Source organism: Pseudonaja textilis, chromosome 1 (genome assembly GCF_049901715.1).
Source record: "Pseudonaja textilis isolate UNSWEBS1 chromosome 1, rPseTex1.2, whole genome shotgun sequence".
Taxonomy (NCBI): Eukaryota; Metazoa; Chordata; class Lepidosauria; order Squamata; family Elapidae; genus Pseudonaja; species Pseudonaja textilis.
In genome coordinates, this window is record NC_141990.1 from 114342 (window position 1) to 134155 (window position 19814).

Here is a 19814-nt window from a genome sequence, read left to right on the forward strand (position 1 = left end):
GCCGGGCCCTGCGTGGCTTCCACTCTAAGACTGTAGGGATCTCCATGGAAAAAGCTCTTTAGAAGGCAGGATGTGAGGGTCTCCCAGGAGAGAAGGCCTTGTGCATTGGGGGGAGGGAGGACCGCCTGCCACGAGGCTGAAGCTCCAGGTCCAAGTGACCAGAGGTGAGAAGAAACCGGCTGGGCCATTCCAGCCCTCCACAAGGGTGGCTCAGGCGGAGGGGCAGTCATTAATTAACCTTCCCATCCCCTCCCACTTGTGACTGAATGACTGTAACTTTCTCGCTTGCATCCTTACGATTTATATGGACTGTTTCCTAGTATGATTTGATTGCTTTTTGTACCCTCTGACTATCATTAAGTGTTGAACCTGGTGATCTTGACTCTTGACGAAAGTATCTTTTCTTTTATGTACACTTGAGAGTTTATGTACTAAAGACAAATTCCTTGTGTGTCCAATCACACTTGGCCAAGAAAGAATTCTATCTATCTATCTATCAATCAGGGAAAGCTCCTTCGCCCAGCTTCCACCCACTTCAGCAACAGTGGGCAGACCCATGGGGCAGCTTCATTGGGCAGGATGCACGCTGACCCTTTGACTGGGAGGATTGGGCCCTGCGTGACCACTAGGCGGGGGCCCCTCCCGTCCCCTCCTCCAGAAAGCCTGCAGAGCCCCCTGGACAATGGAGCCAGGGGGAATCCTCAGCTGAGCCTCGGCTTGGGCTTCGGGGCTGCATCTTGCCTGCTTCTCCTGGGGGCTGCATACAGAAGCTGCCCCAGAACAACAGCCCAGACCCACTCGCTGCCCCCTCCTTCTACTAAGCAAGCTGGCAGAGCACAGGGAGGCATCTAACCCCAGACTGCTAAGGGGTTAAGGCAGACGAGAGCCGCAGCAGGGACCGGGTGGGCACAGAGCAGGTGCCGAGGGCTGGGCAGGGCAGGGCAGGGCGAGAGGGCTGCCTGATCCTTCTTCCGGTCCTCTTTTCCCCCACCGTGCAGGTGCCGTGCAGGCACTGCAGAGGGGGGGGTCTAGCTATTGGGCCCTGAGGCTTCCTCTTTGTTTTAGCGCCTTTGGCATCTGGATTGCCACGGGTCATCTCCGATGCAGTTGGCCAGCAGCCTCTGGGTCCACCAAGAGCCGGGATCGCAAGGGGCAGTGTTCCCATTGGTCGCTCCTTCCATCCATCTGCGTCAGGCATAACTGTGACGGATGCAGCAACGGGTCAGCCAAAGCCTCCTTGGCTGGAGGTGCGCGGAGAAGCATCAGCCAAATATGGCGGCAGTGCCAGATGAAATGCTGCACGCTCTGGCCTTGTTGGTCCCTCAGTGTGTCCCTATTAGAGCCTGGCTATGGATTCCATGGCTTCAGCCCCCCTCCTGACCAAACCAGGGTTTGCTGCCTCACTGGCACTTGGTACACGCTTCAAGGGCACTAGCTTGTCCTTGGCTCAGCATTTGTGGGAGATGCGAGCACAGAGCAGGATCACTGCTTTCTTCCACAGGCCCTCTGTGAAGAACGAGCTGTGCCACGGCTGGAGCTGGCAGTTGATCTGGAAAGTGCCAACCCTGGCACAGTGTTGGGCAAGTCCGATCCGCTTTCCTCTGCATGCGCAAGACCACAGTTGAGCCAAGAGGGAAGACGCCCCATTCTGGGAGCCGCCGGCTGCTTTTTCCCCTACCTTTTTGGGAGGGAAGTGGGGCAGAGAAGCCCCAGGCCTCAGCTGCCACCCAGAAGGCAGCCGTGGAAGGGACCCCAGGAAGAAGTGGCCCACCAATCCGAGCTCCATGCCCACCCCAGAGCCACTCCGGCCTCTGCTGTACCACTTCCGTCCAAGGCCACGTACCGACCTCTGAGGGGGGCGCCTTGACCGGATTTTCGACCAGGTTAGCCTTCTGGCTGCTCAGAGTAAAAAACACGAAAGCCATGGAGAGTGGTGTTTGGGTTTTTTTGTTTTTTCGATGTTAAAAGAGACAAGACAGTGCAATCCACCTGTGGCATCCTGCCCCCCGCTGCTGCAAGGGAACCAGCGCCCTGCCCAGGAGAATTCCTGCCACCAGGGGGCGCCAGTTGCTGTGCCAGGCGCCAGGAAGCTAAACCTGCCCTTGGCAGAGCCAGACACAGGCAGGGGATGGCAGGGCAGGAGCCGGTGCCCCCCCCCCAGCCCAGGTCATGGTTTGGGGTGCCTCCTTGCCTCGGTCTGTCAGGTCCTTTAATACTTTGGGGTCAACTTAAGATCCCTGGGTGACCCTGTGCAAAGCTGTCCCTCTTTGGCAATGCCCCAAAGGTTGGAGGGACAAGACACTGGGCAACCCCCAGCTTTCGCCAAGCTGGTCCTCAGCCTGCGGAGAAGGTGGGGCCACATCCCCCTCCCACCAGGACAGGTGCAAGACGCAGGCAGACTGGATGCTCTCCTTGCTCCTCCTCGGCCAGCGGCTGCAGAGGCCGGAGGGACCGGCAGGGCCCTGCAAGGTGACCAGGGGAGTGCTCACCCAGGACGGGAGAGCAGGCAGTTGGGGAGGGAGGAGGCCGGGGTCTGTGTCCTGCACAGACACAAACCAAGCCGTTGCCTGTGTGTGTTTGTACGTGCGTTGCATAGGCGTGTGCCGGGAAGGGCTAGATCACCAGAAGAGCGGGGGTCGGGGGTGGGGGCATTCCCTTTGCAAAGCAACCAAGACCTGTATCGAGTTAGGCGTCTCTGAGGCCAGCACCAGAGACTGTGGGCAGGGAGGCCACACCGGGGGCCACGGAAATGGCATGGTGGCGTGGCTTTTGACGCCGAAGCAAGGCCCGTGAGATGGGAGCTGTGCTGGGTGGGGCTTCTCTGGGGCCTCGGGGGTGGGGGGCTCCCCAGCCAGTCCAAATGCGCCTCTAAACAAAGGCCTCCTCGCTGGGTGTGCCGTTGATCTTGAGGAAGAGCTGGGCATCGTCGTGTTTCTGCTGCTTTGCCCGTTCCAGGCGCCGCTTGTAGCAGATGAGGTAGACGGGCAGGCAGAAGCCCAGCATGCTCACCCCCAGCAGCCCCACGTTGACCTGGCAGGAGAGAGGGCGAAGGTGGTGAGGGCCACAGCTGCTGGCGAGAGATGGGGGGCCTGGAGGGACGGCTCCGTCCGCAGCTGCCTCCTCCCTGCCCTGGCCCCGGGGCTCCCAGGTGCCAAGCAGCCCTGGAGCCCCAACTGCCTGCCAACCCAGAGTGCCAAGCCTGCCACCTGCGGTGCCCGGGCCAGGCACAGCCCTCTCCCAAGGGGGCAGCCGGTTGCTCGGTTTCAACAGCTCTTCGCTACCCGAGGGCCGAGCTCGCTGGCTGCACAGCCCGCTCAACCCACCCCCACCACCCCCCTGGCCAGAAAGCGGGCTGCCCCATGTGTCTTGCAGCTGTGGGGGAGACCGTGGCATGAGAAGAGGAAGCCCTCGTCCATCTGGCTCTGGCTGGAAGGGACCGCGGAGGTCTTCTAGTCCAGCCCTTGCCAAGGACAGCAACCCTTGGACCCTTTGCCCCTTGGCTCTGAGGGAGGCCTGCGAGTGCAGGAGGCTGGCTGCTTCAGAGCTGCCCCCTCCTTTCCTGGACCCCTGCCCAAAGAGGGGAGGGCCACATGTGTGTTGCCCCCGCCTGAGCTCCCCACCTCCCCGCTCTCCGTGTGCAGGCCTTGCCGGGGGAGATGACGAGCAGGCTACAGCCGCCATCAGGCCAGCATTGCACCGAAGGGCCCTGAGATGTTTTGCCCTCCTGGAGGCCAAACAAAGACGGCCAGACAGCAGCTCTCCAGGCGCCTAGAGCTGGCCTTCCCTTCCTCACGTGGCCGAGACAGACGGCTCCCAGCCAGCCCTCCTCGCTGCACAAACAAAGCCCACGTGGTCCCTGGGAGCCGATCCAGGAGGCCTCTGACACCCAGACCGTGACCATGCAGCCTCCTGGGGTGGGGGGCTGGCTTCCACTGCAAGGCCAAAAGGCTCCAGGTGTGGGGCAGGGGGCGCTGCTGGCGGGCTTCCCTCCCCGGCACTGCCAGGCAACAGGTGGGACCCTCCCTTGTTTTGGCCCAAACACCCAAAGCACCCCCCTCGGGAATGTGCCCCTTGGGGACAGGGCACGTCCCTGCCCCCACCCCCAAGAAGGCCCAAGCCCCCAGACTGGGCCTGCTCTGCCTCTGCTCACTTTCTGGGCCTCTGCAGTCCTCCGTGGCAGATGGAGCCGTGGCCCCGGAGCCAGAACTGGCCGTGGAAGGGCGTGACTTGTTCCCCACCCTCTTCCCTTCTCACGGGCTGTCCTTGAACAGCCAGCCGCCCCCAGCCAAGGCGGGTCCACTTACCCAGAGGGGGTCTCCTTCCAGGGGGCCCATCATGGCCAGGAAAAGGGGCTGCTGCAGGAGGGCAAAGAGGGCGCTGACGAGAGACTGCAGCCCAGTCAAGCTGCCAAACTGCGTGGAGGGATACCTGGGGGTGGGGGGAAGGGGCATGTGACCCACAGGTCTGCAGGTATGGAGCTGCCTTCTGGCCGGGTCCCGGGGGGGCGGGCGGGGGGGGCGAGGTCAGGAAGAGCGACAGTGGAGGATGGGGTCTCTCTGCAGAGGAGGAAGTGGCTGGGCCAGAGGCCGGCTCAGGGCCCCTCCTGGCTCGGTTCAAGTTTTCTCAGGGCTGCCCTGCCCGGAGGAACAAACCCCTGGTGGCAAAAGTGCTGAGGGGCAGCGCAGAGCAGGAGCCTGGGAGGCCGATCTCCCGGTTGAGCAACCTTCGGAGTTGCACCCAACGTCCTCCGTGACCCATGGCCCAAAACGTCCCGTTCAAAACAACATGCGTCTGAGCAGGGCAAAAACATATGAGTCAGCCCTGGCAAGCCGTAACTGGATCCAGGCCCTGCATGTGTGTGTGTGTGTGTGTGTGAGAGAGAGAGAGAGGCAGGGGGTTGCGGGGGGGAGAGAAGGATGGATGGATGGATGGATCCATCTGCTGGGCCCAGGGACAGCTCTCTGGGGCAGGCGGGCCCCTCGGTGTCTTTCAGCTGCCTTCCTTGGGGCACTGAGAGGACCAGCCAGCAAGGAGGACGTCGTTTTGCTCCCCAAGGAATGCGGCCTGGCCCGGGCTGACCTCGGCCTCCATCAGATACTCGGGAGGCAGGTGGGGGCGGGCGCCACCCGCTCTGGAGCAACACCCAGAGGAGCTGGCCAATATCCGGAGGCAAAGCCACACAACCACAGGGAACCCGGGGAGGAGGAAACCATGACCCAGAAACAGGGGTGACCCACTTTGCGAAGGGTGCTGGACTTACACAGCCGCATAGAGGCCTCCGACCGCCGAGTGGATGAAGCCTCTGACGATGGTGTGCAGGATGAAGGAAAGGATCTGGAAGGGAGAGTGGGGAGACCGCCTTCAGAGCCCCCCGCAGGACCCCTGCCCTCCTCCCTCCCTGAGTGGAGCCCGGACAATCCCCCTGTGGAGGCAGAGGGGAGGGACCCCAGCGCAGGGCGGGCCAGCCAGCCTTTCCCCCAAAGGCCCACGCCCCTCTCCTTCACCTGCAAGGGCAGGCTGGGGATCAGGCAGGTGACTCCAAAGCCCACCAGCAGCACATTGGTGAAAGCGAAAGCCCTGGTGGCGTTGCAGATCTTCTGGATCTGGCGGTCCCGAGGCCTCTTCTCCTTCTTCTCACCCCTGCAGGCGGGAGGAAAGATCACCCGGGCTGCCTCCCCTTGAGCCCCCTTCCCTGCCCGGTGCCAGCCAGTGCCCGGTGACCCTTTCCCTACTTGCCCAGGCAGCCTCGGCCTCCCGTGACAAACAAGGCCTCCCAAGGATGAGACTGTGGTTCCTGACCCAGTGACCCAATTGCCTCTCGGCCTCCGCGCCCGGGCAGGGCCCATGGCATGAGCTGCCAAGGGCGTGTGGCAAATGGCACCCCTTTCCTACGCTTCAGAGGGGGAAGGAATGCGGGCTGGGCCTGCAGCTGGCAGGGAGGGACCCCGCAGCTGCCCCCGCCCACTGGCCACGTACGTGGGGCTGGCGTCTCCCTTGTCCAACTCCTCAGGGCTGTCGTCGCACTCCTTCAGCTTCCAGTCCATGATGTAGCCGATCACCGGTGCCGTCAGGAGGCAGAGCAGCTGCAAGACTCCAAAGATGGAGCCATAAAGCCCCACTGGAAGGCAAACGGGCAGCCCCGTTGGGGATGAGGAACCCCCGCAACCAGAGCCCCCCTTGCAGGAGGCCGAGCACGGGGCCCCGGCCCCAGACCCAACCTCTTCGGGCTCTGCTGCGCAACCCAGTGGTTCCAGCAAGCGGGCATTGCCCTCCCCCCACCTGGCTGAGGGCAACCCAAGCCCGCTGTCTGGAGAAGGGGAGGCAGGGCTGGGGCTGAGGAGGGGCAGGTCACACTAGGCCCTGAGTCCAGAGGCCCCAGGAGGCCCTGGGGGAGCCAGGCACAGGAGCAGGGGGCCCCCGTGGGCAGGCCCTCCCCAGCCCTCTCCTCCTTCCGGGAAAGCAACGGGGCCGATTCCTCTGCTTCCAGGGATTCCAGTTTTAACAGGCCCAAACTGGCTGCCAGGACGCAAGAGGCGTGCACAGTTTCCCCCTGTTGTGCAAAAGATGTGGCGGAGGCACTGCTGCTCCTAGTGCGAACTTCTCCCTTCCTCCTGGCTTCCTCCCAGCAGCTATAAATAGGGGCCTGACGCAGAGTCTGCGCCTTCTCCTTCTCCCTGTTGTTGTTGTTGTTGTTGTTTTTCTTCTTCTCCTTCTGCTTTTTGGGGGGCAAACAGGCCCCTCTGACCCACCGGCTGAGGTGCCCCCCCACCCCAACTCTCCCACCCCCGGCAGCGGCCGGATCCCCCAGGGAGCAGCCCAGCGTTGCCCGGGCTCCCAGCACACACACACACACACACGCACACCGCCTGTCATGGCAACGCGGCTGGAAGGAGCACCACAACAGCGACAAGCCCCCCATCTGCCTTGCAAAACAGCCTCTGCTGAGGGGGGATGGGAGGGGGGCATCTGGTCCCCAGCAGGCAGCACAGGGCTACCTGGGCGAGGGGGACCCTGGGGGGAGCCCGTCTGCCGATGCAGGCCCAGCCTGGCGGGAGCTCTTGGCAGCCAGATGGGGCTGCGCGAAGGACCAGCAGCCAGAAAGCAACGGCCAGCCTTGCCAGGCAGCCCAACTCGGAAGCCGACCCGGTTGAAGTGATGCGTTTCTCTCCTCCTCTCGGTTCATCCTCCAGAAAAGTCCCCTGCGCTTCCCACGCTCCCTCCCCCCACGCAGACCGAGCTGCCTCTGATCAGACATTGCGGGGGAGGGGGGCCCTTCCGCTCCCCCATGGCCAGCCCACCCCGATCACTGTGGCCCTGCAGGGTCAGCCAGATGGAAGCCGGGCTCCCCCGGGCCCCGACCTGGGCCTCCCCTGGGCACAAGAGGGTCCCCACCTGTCTCCAGGTCGCCCTTCACCAGGAAGGCCAGGATGTTGTTCATGGCTCCCATGTAGAAGATGAGGCGCAGCTGCGTGACACACATGGTGACCAGGCTGAGCAGCAGGATGGGGCTGAAGACGCTGTTCATGAAGGACGGGGAAGCTGGCGGGGAAAGGAAAACCCGTCAGGCTTTCCCCAGGAGGCCCCGCAAACAGAGGGCAGCTCTGCGCAGTCCGGAATCCCAACACCAGCCGGTCAGCCAGCCGGCCCTTGGTCCTGGGCCCAGAGAGCCAGCTCACCCCCCCCCCCGCAAGATGGCTGCCCGGTCCAAAGCCTCCACACGGGCTGAGGGGGCGGTATGTCCGAGGGGCCCCCTCCCCCCGCTTCAGCAAAGGCTCTGGCCGCATCCTTTCAGGGGCCCCCGCCCCCTTCGTGCAGGGAACTCCCACCCCGGTGCAGCGTTTTCAACCCAAAAGTCTTTTAATGCATAGAACCAGAAGGGAAACGTCTCCTTGCAGCCCTTCCTTCTTGGCTCACGGAGGGCAGGGAAGGACCTCTCGCCCTTTGGCCCGCAGGACCAGGCCAGACCCACAGGGCCTAGCGGGCAGAGGGGCTCCCAAGGCACCCCAGTTCTTGCCAGCAGGAGAAACGGGCAGCGCTGGCTCCTCGACTGCCTTCCGGGGGGGGGGGGGGGGGGAAGCTAGCCAACGGAGAGACCCCTCTGCAAAAGCTATGCCACCGCGGGAGCCTGCCAACCTGCCCATCCGACTGCCATGGCAGCAGCCCCCGGCAGAGGGAGGGCCGGGCCATGCCCGCCACTCGTGATCCTCACCGGCACTGTCCGGCTCGCACTTCACCTCCAGGTCGACCGTGGAGAAGCAGAGCTTGTTGCCATCCTGAAGCGCCATGGCCTCCTTATTGCCCTTCATGGAGCTGCCCACACTGAGGCGGCGGCCGACCGTGGTCACCTGCTTGTAGAACTGCTTCCCGGTGATCTTGTGGTCGAAGCCCAGCCAGCTGAACTTAATCTTCACCCTGGGCGGCAGGGAGGTCAGTCCTGCTGGCTCTTGGCCCCCAGACCCAATACCTCCTGGGAGCCAGGGGGGTACATGTGGCTTTGCCAGGGACCCTCCCTCTTAAGGGGCACCCCCAGCTGTGAAAGGCGAGGGAGGCCACAGCCTGGGGGGGCGGGGGGGGAAGCTTTGGCTGCAAAGAGCAGCGGCCGGCACGGGGAAACCAGCTCTGGTAGCCATTCAGCAGGAGGGCCAGCTGGACCGTGGGGTCCTGGGCGGATGGGCAAAAGGGGGCTGCCTGGCACAGCTCCGCCCATGTCCACCACTTGAGGATCTGAGACAGGCGGGCCACGCAGGGCCCTTTCCTCGCCCCCCCCAGCTGGGCCACCCTTTTCCCAAGCCCCACTCACGTGTAGTCCATGTCCTCGGGGCCCGGGAAGGGCTCCAGGGGCCAGTTGAAGAAGCAGTTGAAGAAGACAAGGCCCGCACAGCCTGCCCAAACCAGCAGGATGAGGATGAAGGAGACGCCCAGGTCGTAGATCACCTGGGGGGCAAGAGGAGCACCTGGGAAGAAGCACCTGGCCCAGCTCAGGCTGAGGCGAAGTCGGCCTTAAGGGCGGGTGGGCGTTAGTGGGGAGAGGGGGGCCCTTAGGGGTCAGGCCGCCTTGGCCACTTCTCCAGGGCAAGGCACCACCTCCCGCTGGGAAGGTCCCGGCCTTCAGATCGGGGACAGGGTTGGGGTTCATTTTGGGGGTAGCCCATTCCTCTGGCATCCTGACGCTCTTGAGGTAGGAGGAGAAATGGAGACGGGCCTTGATCCCACCCTCCCTTGTGCTCCAACCGCCAGCCGGAACACTGCAACACGACCCCCATGAACGCAAGGGGGCGGCCCTTTGGTCAGCCACCCTCCAAGATGCCCTGCAGACCGGCTGCCCACTGAGCTGCCTTGCCTGAGCCAAGTGAGATCTGCCCAGCCCATAAACCAGGCCGAGGACCTCAGCTCAGAGCCAGGCCCTGTGCCCAAAGCAACCCCCACACCCAATGCTCTTCTCAGCTCCTGGTGGACCTGGGCTGCTGCCGCCTGGCCACCTCCCCCAAACCCTCCCAGCCAAGCACCCCCGCCTCCTCCCCCGCCCCCATCCCTGGGGCAGTCTGTGCCCAGGGCCAGCTTCTCCGGCTGCAAGGACAGTCTCCCTTTCCTGAAAAGACCACCAAACAGGGCAGAAATGGGTTGCCAGTCACTGCGCAGCATCCGGTGAGCATGCAAGAGGAGGGGGGTGGGGGTGGGGGGTGGGTGCGCAGGTGTACATTAAATTCCGTCAGGCCTTTGGCTTTCACCTGTCCAGGTGCCGTCCTGGACTCCTTCCTGCCGCTTGACACGCAGCCTGTCTCCAGAGAAGGTGCCGATCTCGGGGCCAGCTAGATCTGGGCACGCGCCACCTCTGGCCTCAGATGGGGCATCACTTCTGGAGGGCTCAGGGCTCAGGTGGATGAAGCTTTGCACGGCTTCACCTGGGGTGCCAGCTGCATCCATTCCTAGATTGGGGGGGGGCCTTTGGGGAGTCTTGCCCTGGCCGCCTAATAGCCTGACTACTGCAATGCACTCTGCAGGGAGCTGCCCTGAAGACCCCTCGGAAGCTTGGGGCAGAGCAGCGAGCGGTAGGTGAGCTGCACTGGTTCCCAGTTTGCTTCTGGGTGGGATTTAAGGAGCCGATTATGACCTCACGCAGAGAGCAGGGAAGACGGAGAGAGGCCCGGTCAAGCAGGAGGAAAACGGGAGGCTAGGGTTAGAGACCCGCTGCAGCCTTCCTACGGAGCTGACCCTCGGTCTGGCCCAACTGGAGGGGGGCGACACGGGGCCTGGTTACCTGAGGTGCTGCCTATCTCCAGTGGCACCTGCCTGGCCACCTTGGACTTGCTTTGGGTTCCATCTTTGGGACGCCTTCCCTGGTACAGGCCCTGCCCTCTGGAATGACCCCCCCCCCGAGATCGGGCGGCTCCCACCCTGAGGGGCATCCTGTAAATCCTTTGGGGGGGCTCCCTTGGTGGGCGTCTGCCCTGCTTTCTCCTTGGCCACCCCGTTCCTCTTAAGGGCTCCTGGGGGGCTTGATCCCTGTGCTGTGACTGGACTCTGGCCCCATCTCAGCTGGACAAAGAAATGCCTAAACCCCAGTCCCACAGGTGGTTTGTGACCCCTGGGGGAGTTGGGGGACGTTTTCTGGTCCCCAAGCGGAAGGAGTGGAACTGGGTGTTCCCATTCCCAGCCTGCACTGCCCCCCTCTTGCTGTTTCCTCCCCCCGCACTTACCTTGATCCCGGGAAACGTCACCGCCGAGGAGGCGTAGGAGCCGATCATGAGGGCAATGAAGGTGGAGCGGAGATCCCCGAACATGTTGGGCAGCTGGGAAGGGAGGGAGAGAGGGAGGGTGTAAGGGCAAAAAAGGCTGGCTAGAGCCACAATTTGGGAGGAAAAGGGGAAGGGGAGGGCGAGCACCCACCCGGGGAAGGGGGCAGCTTTGAGATCTGACCCCGAAGGCTTCAAAAACAGCCTCTCCTCAGCTCCCCCAAATGACCTGAGGTGCCACTAAGGGCAGAGCAAGGGCAGACTCTCTGCGCCCCTCTCAGCCCAGGCGGAAGCGCACAGGGGCGCCAAGAGCCCGGTCACAGCAGGCACTCCCCCCCCCTTCCTTAGGCCTTCACTAAGCGCACAAAGCCTCTGTCTGGCAAAGGAGCCCCTCCCCGAATCCCCTGCGGCATGGGTGCTGCGGGGGCAGACACAACGCCAATCCGGGGCGAGGGCGGTGCCATGGAAGGTGGCGCAAGGGCTCGCCCCGCCCAGCAGGGAAGTTGGCACTTACTGTGAGAGACGTGAAGGTCAGGCACATCCCTCCGAAGCCGTTCAGCGACAGCGAGATGAAGATCAGCACCGAGAGGGCTGGGCAGAGGGAGAAAGCGCTTGAACACCCCCTGCCAGGCCAGAAGCCCGGGGGCGCACATGGGGGATGGCTGGCGTGGTGCCCGTCCCCCAGCCCCCCACTGGGCAAGGCTCCCTGGCTGCCCCTCCCCCCGCAGCGAAGCCCTGCTCCAGCCTCCCCCCAGAGCCCCCGAGGTCACACTCACAGTCCGGGTTGCTGGCCCCATAGGCGATCATCACGCAAGAGACGGCAAAGCAGGCGCTGCAAAGGCACACGGGGAGGCCTGTCAGTCCCCTGGATCGCACGCCCAGGCCTCTCAAACCCGCAACAGGCCTCCCCTTGCCCAGCCCGCTCTGCCTTTGAAAGGCTCCTCTCAACGGGGGCTCTGAGCCGGGGCCCAAGAGACGAAGCCACCAGCCAAGGGCCCGAGCCCTCTCTCCAGGCTCCCTTTCCCTCTGCCCCGGAGTTTGGGGGGATTCTCTGCCCAACGAACAGGGCGCAGAAAGCAAGCGGTCTTCTCCCAGGCAGCCCGAATAGGCCAAGAGCCCTCCAACGGGAGGCAAAGCAAAGGTCGTTCCCCCCCAGCCACGCTGACCTCTGGCCCTGGGCTCAGGAGGGAAGGCTGGGTGGCTCTCCCTCCCTGGCATGTGGATCCAGTGGCTCTCCCTCTCTCGTGGGAGGGAAGGGAAGCTCTCCTTGGTGTGGAGGGCTGTGGGCGGCTGTGCTTCGGCCCCGAGAATCCCCGCCCCGGCCTACCTGCCCAGCAGCCTCAGCTTGCGCGGCCCATACTTGTCCATGACGATGCCCAGGGGCAACGTGATGGCGCTCAGGAGGAAGGAGCCCACGGTGAAGGCCAGGTTCAACATCTCGTCCTGCTCCTTGCAGATCAGCCAGCCGTTCATTCGGGCCACTTCTGGCTCCGGGGCTGCCGTCCCGTTCCCGGGCCCCAAGGGCCCCCCCGTGGAATTCTCTGCAGGAAAAAGAGGGGCAATGCAAGAGGCGGCATTCAGGAGGCCTGACCTCCCCACCCACGCCAGCTCTGCCCTGCACGGGCCGGCACTGCTCTCCTCATCGGACGGACTTTTAGAAAACTTTTAAGATCGTCTCAGTGTGAAACAAGGGAGTCGAGTCCACGTTTCCAAGCTGAGACTCCGCCTTTAGTCCAAAGGGACCCAGGTGGCCCAGTTTTCCCAGCGTGGGGACCGTTGCACCCCATAGGGTGGGGCCTAGAGAATGAGACCCAGAGCAAAGGCCCCGCTGTCAGGGGGGCCAGGACGTGTGCAACCCCCCCCCGCTAGGTATGCAATAGTGCCCCCCCCTCTCAACCTCCGGGCTCCAGAGCCTGGGACCCCTCACCCTCGGGGGCCATGGAGGAAGAGGGCAAGGTCTCCCGGGGTTCCTGCTCTCCAGTTAGAGTGCACTGTGTGACCGCACGCTCCCAGCTGACCAGCCCACACTGGTTTACAACATCAATTTGAACAATGCGCCCATCAATTTAAGAGAATAAAAACAGGCAATAAATAATGATAAAACCATAAAACCGTGTTATCGGAACAGCCATCGTGTGTGAGTAATATAAAACCGCCATTAAGAAGGGGAGGCCGATTGATAGGAAGGGGTTTTAAGTTCAACACTGCAAAATTGGGTACACGATGTCCTCGCCATCAGCGGAAAGTCCCTGCATTGGAACCCCCCAAGATGCCCCCCGCATCCCAGCCGAGGCTCCTCCCTTCCAGGGGAACCTCCGAGAGGCCCTTGGGGGCGGAGGAGAATCTCCAACTCCCCACAAGGTCAGAAGGATCCCGCCAGGGCCCAGGGGACGGAGCCCCCCCAGAGGAGGGGACCCGGGCGGGCTTTCAAGCCGTTCAGGGCGAAAGAGGCCTGCTGGGAGAGCCGGGGAGGGAGGCGCCTGGGCCTAAACCCCAGGCTGGACCACAAGACCCAACGGCTTCCGAGGAGAGGACGAGGCCAAGGGGGGAAAGCGGGGCCGTTTTGTGGGAGGGAGGCCCACGGGGGTGCTGGATCCAGGGTCTGGGGTGCCCTGTCCTGCCCAAAGCCAGCGTCCTTCTGCCCTGCCTTTCTGCTAAGAGGTGGCCAGCTCCAGCCGAGACCTCGATTGGGCCCAGAGGTCAGCACCTCCTGGGGAGGGACGCCTGCGGCACAACCGCCTCCTCTGGGTGCTCTGTGGCTGTTTCCCCTTCTAGGGATGGAGACGCCCAAGGGAGACGAGAGGCCAGCCGTGGAGAATGCCGGTTGCAGAGGGGGAAACGGTGGGGAATTTGGGAGGGAGCGGGCACAGGTTGGGCTGGGGCTCAAGGCAGTGCAGGCACATTCAGCCGCAAAAGATCCGGCCTCCAAGCTGCCACCTGCTTGTATCAGGAGAGCTGTGGGTGCGCACGGGGCCTCTGACCGTGCCAAGAGTCGAAAGGGGAGGCAGGGAATGGGGCGGAGGGCCAAGGAGATCCGTCAGCAGGAGCTAATATCTGCAGAAAGCCGGTCAGAGGAGCCCCCGCCCAGGGGAAGGCTGGCCGTCCCACAGGGCGCCAGAGGCAGGGAGAAGGAGGGGTGGGCATCCCGCTGGCAATAGGAGGCAGTGGGTCGGAAGACGGAGTCCTCCTCAGCCCCCCCTTGGCTTCGCTCTCCTCCCCGAGGGGGCTGGCTTCAGACAGGCCAAGCGACTGAAGCAGCCAAGCGCGTGCCTGGAGCCCCCCCCCCAGCAAGGATGGGGACCCAAGAGAGAAGTGCTGGGCAGCCCTGGGCAGCCGGCTCAGCCCTCGGCAGCTTCCTTGGTTACCCCTCGCCTGCCCTGTGCCAGAGGAAGCTCACGCCAGCTGCGGCTGGTTGATGCTGGAGGCTCCCCCGCCCCCAACCGGGAGACCACTTTCCCAGGTGGCTCTGGAGAAACATTAACTAACCTGCCGTAGACATGGGAGGAATCGGCAGAGGCCAGGGGGGGGCAAGCGGGGGAGACCGGCAGAGGAGCCAGGCGAAAGGACGGTAGCCACAGTGGGTGAGCCCAGGAGAGCCCCGGGCAGCGGGAGGGCACCCCTGCGTTGGGGTCTGGCAAGAGGGAAGCCTCTTCACGGGCAGGCGCCTGCTCTAACCACCTGCTGGGCTGCCCCCTCCCTGCCCAAAGTTTTAAACCCCAGCAGCGGCTTTACCATAAACAAGGCTGTTTGTGGTGAAAACACACTTTGGCTGGCAGGGACACCAATCTCTGGCTGCCCTTGAGGCGCTGGGGCCTGCCAGCTGCCATCCTTGGAGGAGGAAGGGCATAGGGTGGTGCCCTGCACTGGAGACTCCGTGGGCCTTGGGCCAACGTGGGGCCCGACCCGTAGCCCCCCCAGTCAGTCAGCCTCCAAAGTGCAGTTGGCCCCAAGATCCCAGGAGAGCTGAGGTGGTCCTGGCTTCCTTCTTCTAAGGCCCTGGAGAAGAGGGGGAGCTGCCGGGGGCTGATTCTTCCCTCCCCCAATGCAACCTCGGCCTAAGGGTAGGCCCCCCCCCCCAAGGGGCCGGCTTGATCCGAACCATGCTGGGAATGGCAGAAACCATTCACAAGGAAGCCTGGAATGATTCACGGATGGTGCCCTTGGCCGTGCCCGTCCCTTGCCCCAACGTCCCTCCAGGGCCTGCGGAGCACAGCCTGCTCACACGGGGGGGGGGGACGACACATGGGGGGGGCAGGGTCCAGGGCCTGAGCTCTGCAGAAAAGCCACAGAAAGTGCCTTGAGGCGCTTTGTGGAGCCCGAGCGGGGCCAGGCGCAAGATGCTGCCTTAGTGTCACCTGAAGAGGAGGGAGGTTAAAACAAGGGGAACCCCTGAGCTCAGCCAGACCTGCTGCTCCAGCTCCCCCTTCCGATCTCACTTCACCAATTGGTGTCCACCCTAGATTCTCCGTTGGGAGGGCAGCCCAAATCCCATTGCCCCATTTCTCATCCCTCTTCAGGCAAAACCACCATTTCCTCCCAGGAGGAACCAAGTCGGGGGCCCCGCCAGCCACAGCATCAGTTGCTCAGTGCCACGAACGACCCCCCTCGTTGCGAGGGGGCACAGAGCCACAGACAGACCATACCTGGGGCTAAGCCCCAGAGCCCCAGCATGACCCAAAGGGGCTCCCTTCAGCCATGGCCGTTCCCCCCCCCCTTACAAGATGGCTGCCCCAAGGCGAGGTCAGGTCGGCCGAGCCCTGCAGCCCTGCTGCTCTGGCTAGCTTTGGCAGTCCAGGAAGGAAAGGGAGGGAGGAGGCAGGTCCTGTCCCCCCGACAGCCCAACAGCCTTCAGCCGCTTGCCGCCTCATGAGGAATGGGGAACCGTCATTGCCGGCAGCTGCAGGGACCCTGAGCGGATGTGGGGAGGCAACTCAGCACTTCAGCCGGAAAACACCAGCTCAACAGGCAGGGCTGCCGAGTCGGAGTGGCACAAAGTTGCTGCACGGAGCCCCTGATCCGGCTGCAGCCGGCCACAGGACACACCCTGGTCTCTCTCTCTCTCTCTCTCACACACACACACACACAAGGGAACATGCACGCGCGCGCGCACATACACACAGACACCCACCCTGCCCCTCCGATGAGGAAGAGCGGGATCAGCAAAGTGCAGTGGAGAAGCAGAGCCTCCCCCCCCCCCAAAGTTCCCTGGTCAGGTCCCTGCCAGAGAGCCCCCAGCTGAGAAGGAGACCCCTCCCGCTAAGGGCCCCCCTCCATAAGATGGGGGGGTGGCGGGTGGAAGCTGTTTTGCTTGTGAACAACAGAAGGAAGTCCTCAGAAAGACGAGACGACCAGACAGACGGGAGAGCCCAGGGCTGCTCCAGAGAGGAAGGAGGAAGATGACAGGAGTTCAGCGCCTCCTTCCTGGACAGGCCGGAGAAGGTGGGGGCCACTTTGTTGCATGGCTGGATTGAGCCGTGGAGTCAGTGGACTTTCCCTGGGCTGCACCCCGGGTTACGCTGCCCTGCGCAGTGGGAATTCACAAGGGCCCATGGATGGCACGGAGGGCACCTGCCTTTGACTCCCCCCTGCGGGTTCCCTCTCCCGGCAGCCCCGAGGCTGCAGGGCCAGCTCTTTCCCCATCCCGGGGCCCTCCCCGGACTGCGTCCCCACCCGCCCTCTCCTGCCAGCCTAGAATCAGCTGGTTCTGCAAGATCTTATCGTCTTCCCTCTTGGATAAAATCTCTGCCACGGCAGCTTTTTATCAAGGTCTCCGCCCGTTCAGACCCTGTCAAAGATTGACCCGGGTCCAAAGGGCAAGGCTGATTGGGGGGCAGCGAGGAGGAGTGGAGACAGAAGCAAGAGCGTCCTGCCCACCCCTCCAGTGTGGCTGATATCCTTGTTCCAAAGACCGCACAGACTCCCAAGAAGGAAAAGGATTTATGGGGGAGGAGTCCAAAGGCTGTCCTGGCCCTTCCCAGTCCAGAAGCCAAGTAGCCGGGCTCACCTAGAAGCGGCCAAGACCGTGGCGGGCAGGAAGAGGAGACAGGCTCCAGGCCCCCTCCCCAAAAGAGCAGACCCCTGCCCTTGTGGCTGCAAGAGATGCCCCTCCTCACAGAGCCCCTTCCCCACTAAGCAGCCAGAGGGGGCACACACAGGCCAGATTGTGGTGGCCGGGGGTGGGTGGGCTGGCTTGCCCAGGAGGCCACTAGTAGAGCCCGGGTGGCAAAGGCCTGGTGCCCAGGAGAGCCGGGCCAAGGTGCTTCTTACCTGGGAGGGGGCACAGGTAGGAGTAGAAGCCCTCCGACTTGAGCATGATCAGGAGGGATCCCCAGCCCAGGAGGACGGCGGAGAAGAAGAGGTTCTCCACGACAGCCGTGCAGGCCATCCACCAGCGACGCCGGTGGGCCGTGGCGAGAGTGGGAGCCATGATGGTGGGCGGCAGCAGGCGGGGGCTCTTCTTCACCAGAGGGGTCTTCCGATCTGTTGGCACAGAAGGCTTTTTTCTTGAGCCCCTTTCAGGGACTGATGCTTCCTCCAGCCCCCCACCCCACCCCACCCCGTTCCTCCCCTAACGTTCTCAGAAGACGCCGCTTAAAAAGGACAAAAGAAGCCACAGGGCAGAAACGGAGGAACTCACCTAGTCGCTCCTACAGGTCCCCCAGCAGGTGGTCATCCAGCCACCCGTTCTTGGACGCCTCTGCTAGGAGGTCCTGTCCGGGCGTCCACTGAGACTGACTGCCCTGCTGCCTAACCCCCCCTTCCCCCGCTAAGAGCCCCAGGGGGGATTGGGGAGGGAAGAGATAGCCGATGCAGGCAGCCCTCTGCCAGCGGAAGGTCCCTGCCGAGGGATCTTTAGGGGGCCCAGCGCGTGCTGGGGGGAGGGAAACTCCGCGGGCAGAGATTGGATCAAGCAGCAGCTAGATAAGGGCACAAACTCTTGGTTTATTTTATCGGGACTCCTCCAAAGCGCTGGATAAACTTATCAGCCTTGGGATAAGAGGATGAGGTCAGCATGAGAGGTCAGTAACGTGGCTCAACCGGAGGAAGGGGGCACGTGCCCGGACAGCGGAGGGAAGTCTGAATGATACAGAGAGGCAGCCAATGGCCGGCCGGCCACCCACCCGGGGCCTTAGTGGTGCCAAGGCATTCAAGAGAGCAAAATGAAAAAGGCCCGGAGTGCCACCTGGGCCCAAGGGGGAAGCCCCTGGGCAGCCCCCAAAGTGCCCCTAGATCTACTGGGGGGTTGTGCGCCTGAGCAGGGGTGGTGGTGGCAAATGCCGCCATGGGCTGGCCTGCTCCTTCTCTTCACAGCCAGCAGCAGCTTTGGGGGAAAGAATTAAATGGGGGAGGGGTGTCTGGGAACGGGCGAAGTACCCCTCAACTATCTGCCTGGCCCAACTGCTTAGACTCAGGAGAAAAGCGGGGTGGGGTGGAGTCAGAGGGACCCGAAACCGGGAAGCAGGAAAGGAACCGAGAATTAACTGATCTGAACCTCTTGCCGGAGGGCAGCTTGAGCTGGAAATTGCAAAGCCCCCTTGCCCTGCAACGGTCTCACAGGGGGGACGAAGCCCGGACAGTGGCTGAAGAAGGGGCGCTCCAGCTGGGCACAGGGAGGAGGGCAGAAGGGGAAGGAATCTGGCCACAACAGGTCAACCGACCCTCCCGATGTAGAGGCCTTGTTCCTAAATACCCAACGCCTGGAAACGCCTGGGGTGGGGGCGCAGGGGGCTTCAGAAGGCCACTTAGGATGGAAGTGGCTAGCAAGGACCTCGCCCCACTCGCCCTGGACGGGCTGGGACAGTGCGCTGAGCCCCTCGCCAAAGGCCAGGCCAGTTGGGGCAGGAGGGCGGGGGGGAGAGCGGGTCTCCAGCCGCTTTGGATCTCTGCTTGCCCCGGGACGGTGGGGCGGAGGATAAGAGGCCGAAGTTCGGGCAGGGGGCTCTCTCCGAGCCTCCCACACGGGCGCAAGCGGGAGGCGGCGGCGGCGGCAACGGGAGTCCCGGAGGCCGGCTGGGATATGTGGGAGGAGCAGAGGCCCTGCAGAGATCCGCTCTTCCCCGCGGAGGGAAGCCAAGCCCCGTGCGCTCACCTGGCTGCCCAGCTGGATCCGGCCGGTGCTGCGCGGCTGCGGCTGCGGCGGCGGTGGCGACGCTTCTCTTGCTCCGTGCCCGGCGCACCGCCGCGTCTTTTATACCTCGGGGCGGGGAGGGGGAGCGAGGCGGCACTGATTGGCCCCGGCGCCTTGCCAGCCGCCGCGTCTCGCCCAATCGGGCAGCGCGCCGCCAAGCCAAGGTGGCGAGGTGGGCAAGCGGGCGTCGAGCGGATCGGCTGGCCAGGCGGGGCTCCCTCGGCGACCCTCAGCCGGCCGGCGCCGCTTCTTTTCGCCAGGCGTAACTCTCGAGTCCCCGCCTCGATATTCGCCCCCGATCGCGGCCAGCGCCGGGCCTCGCTCGGGAGGCCACGGCTCGGAAGGCCGCCGCTGGAGCGAAGCTGCGCGCAGCCGCTGCGCTAGCATCGGATCGGGCGCGCCGGACGGTTCCGACCGAGCCCCGAGCGTCGTCTTTGGCGCCCGCCCAGCGCCGCGGAGCTCCCTGTACCGGGAGAAGGGAAGACACCCCCGCCCGGGGCGGGGCAGGGAGAGGAGCTTCTCCCGCCCGCCCCTGTTTCCGCGCCCACCGGTGTCCCCGCAGGACGACCCCCGCCCCGCAGTCGCCGCCGCCTGAAAGAGACGGGCCGGGGGTGGGTAGAAAGGCGCCGGGCACCCTTGGAGGAGGAGGGCCCGCGTTCGCCTGTCTGCCCGCGGATGTCAGCGGAGCTTTGCCGCTGCTTCGTCCGGGGTCTCTGGGCAAACACGTCCACCCGAGCGGGGCTTGTCGCCTCCGGCACGCAACGAGCGCTGCCCTCGGATTCCCTGCCCGGTTGCCCCCACTTTTGAGGGCGATGGCAGGAAACTGTTCCCGTAGCAGCGGCTGCTCCTCTTTCCCGGCTGGGCTGCTGAACGGGGCTTCGCAGGGCACCTTCGGCTCAGCCATTCTCTCCGCCGGAGCGGCTGGTCCCGGGAGGCCGGCCCCTCTGCCCGGA

General features: G+C 64.0%; 1 protein-coding gene across 1 annotated transcript; it reads right to left on the reverse strand.

Moving 5' to 3' along the window:
* Positions 1 to 1935: 1935 nt before the first annotated feature.
* SLC43A2 (solute carrier family 43 member 2) lies at positions 1936 to 19338 on the reverse strand. Its single transcript, XM_026721155.2, has 14 exons — positions 18823 to 19338; positions 17001 to 17213; positions 12061 to 12274; positions 11510 to 11565; positions 11248 to 11324; positions 10698 to 10790; positions 8801 to 8934; positions 8210 to 8412; positions 7393 to 7539; positions 5977 to 6118; positions 5505 to 5640; positions 5261 to 5334; positions 4305 to 4428; positions 1936 to 3030 (listed from the first exon to the last, which is right to left on the reverse strand). Exons 2-14 carry the CDS (start codon positions 17158 to 17160, stop codon positions 2869 to 2871), a joined length of 1722 nt encoding a protein of 573 aa, XP_026576940.1. The 5' UTR covers positions 17161 to 17213; positions 18823 to 19338; the 3' UTR covers positions 1936 to 2868.
* Positions 19339 to 19814: the final 476 nt, after the last annotated feature.

Excerpts from the sequence above, each read along its gene's own strand:
- SLC43A2 (XM_026721155.2), bottom strand. The coding sequence starts at position 17,160 with ATGGCTCCCACTCTCGCCACGGCCCACCGGCGTCGCTGGTGGATGGCC. Across the intron at positions 11,566-12,060 it reads AAGCTGAGGCTGCTGGGCAG|CGCCTGCTTTGCCGTCTCTT; the intron begins GTAGGCCGGGGC and ends GTGCCTTTGCAG. Across the intron at positions 6,119-7,392 it reads GAAGGGCGACCTGGAGACAG|TGGGGCTTTATGGCTCCATC; the intron begins GTGGGGACCCTC and ends TTTGCCTTCCAG.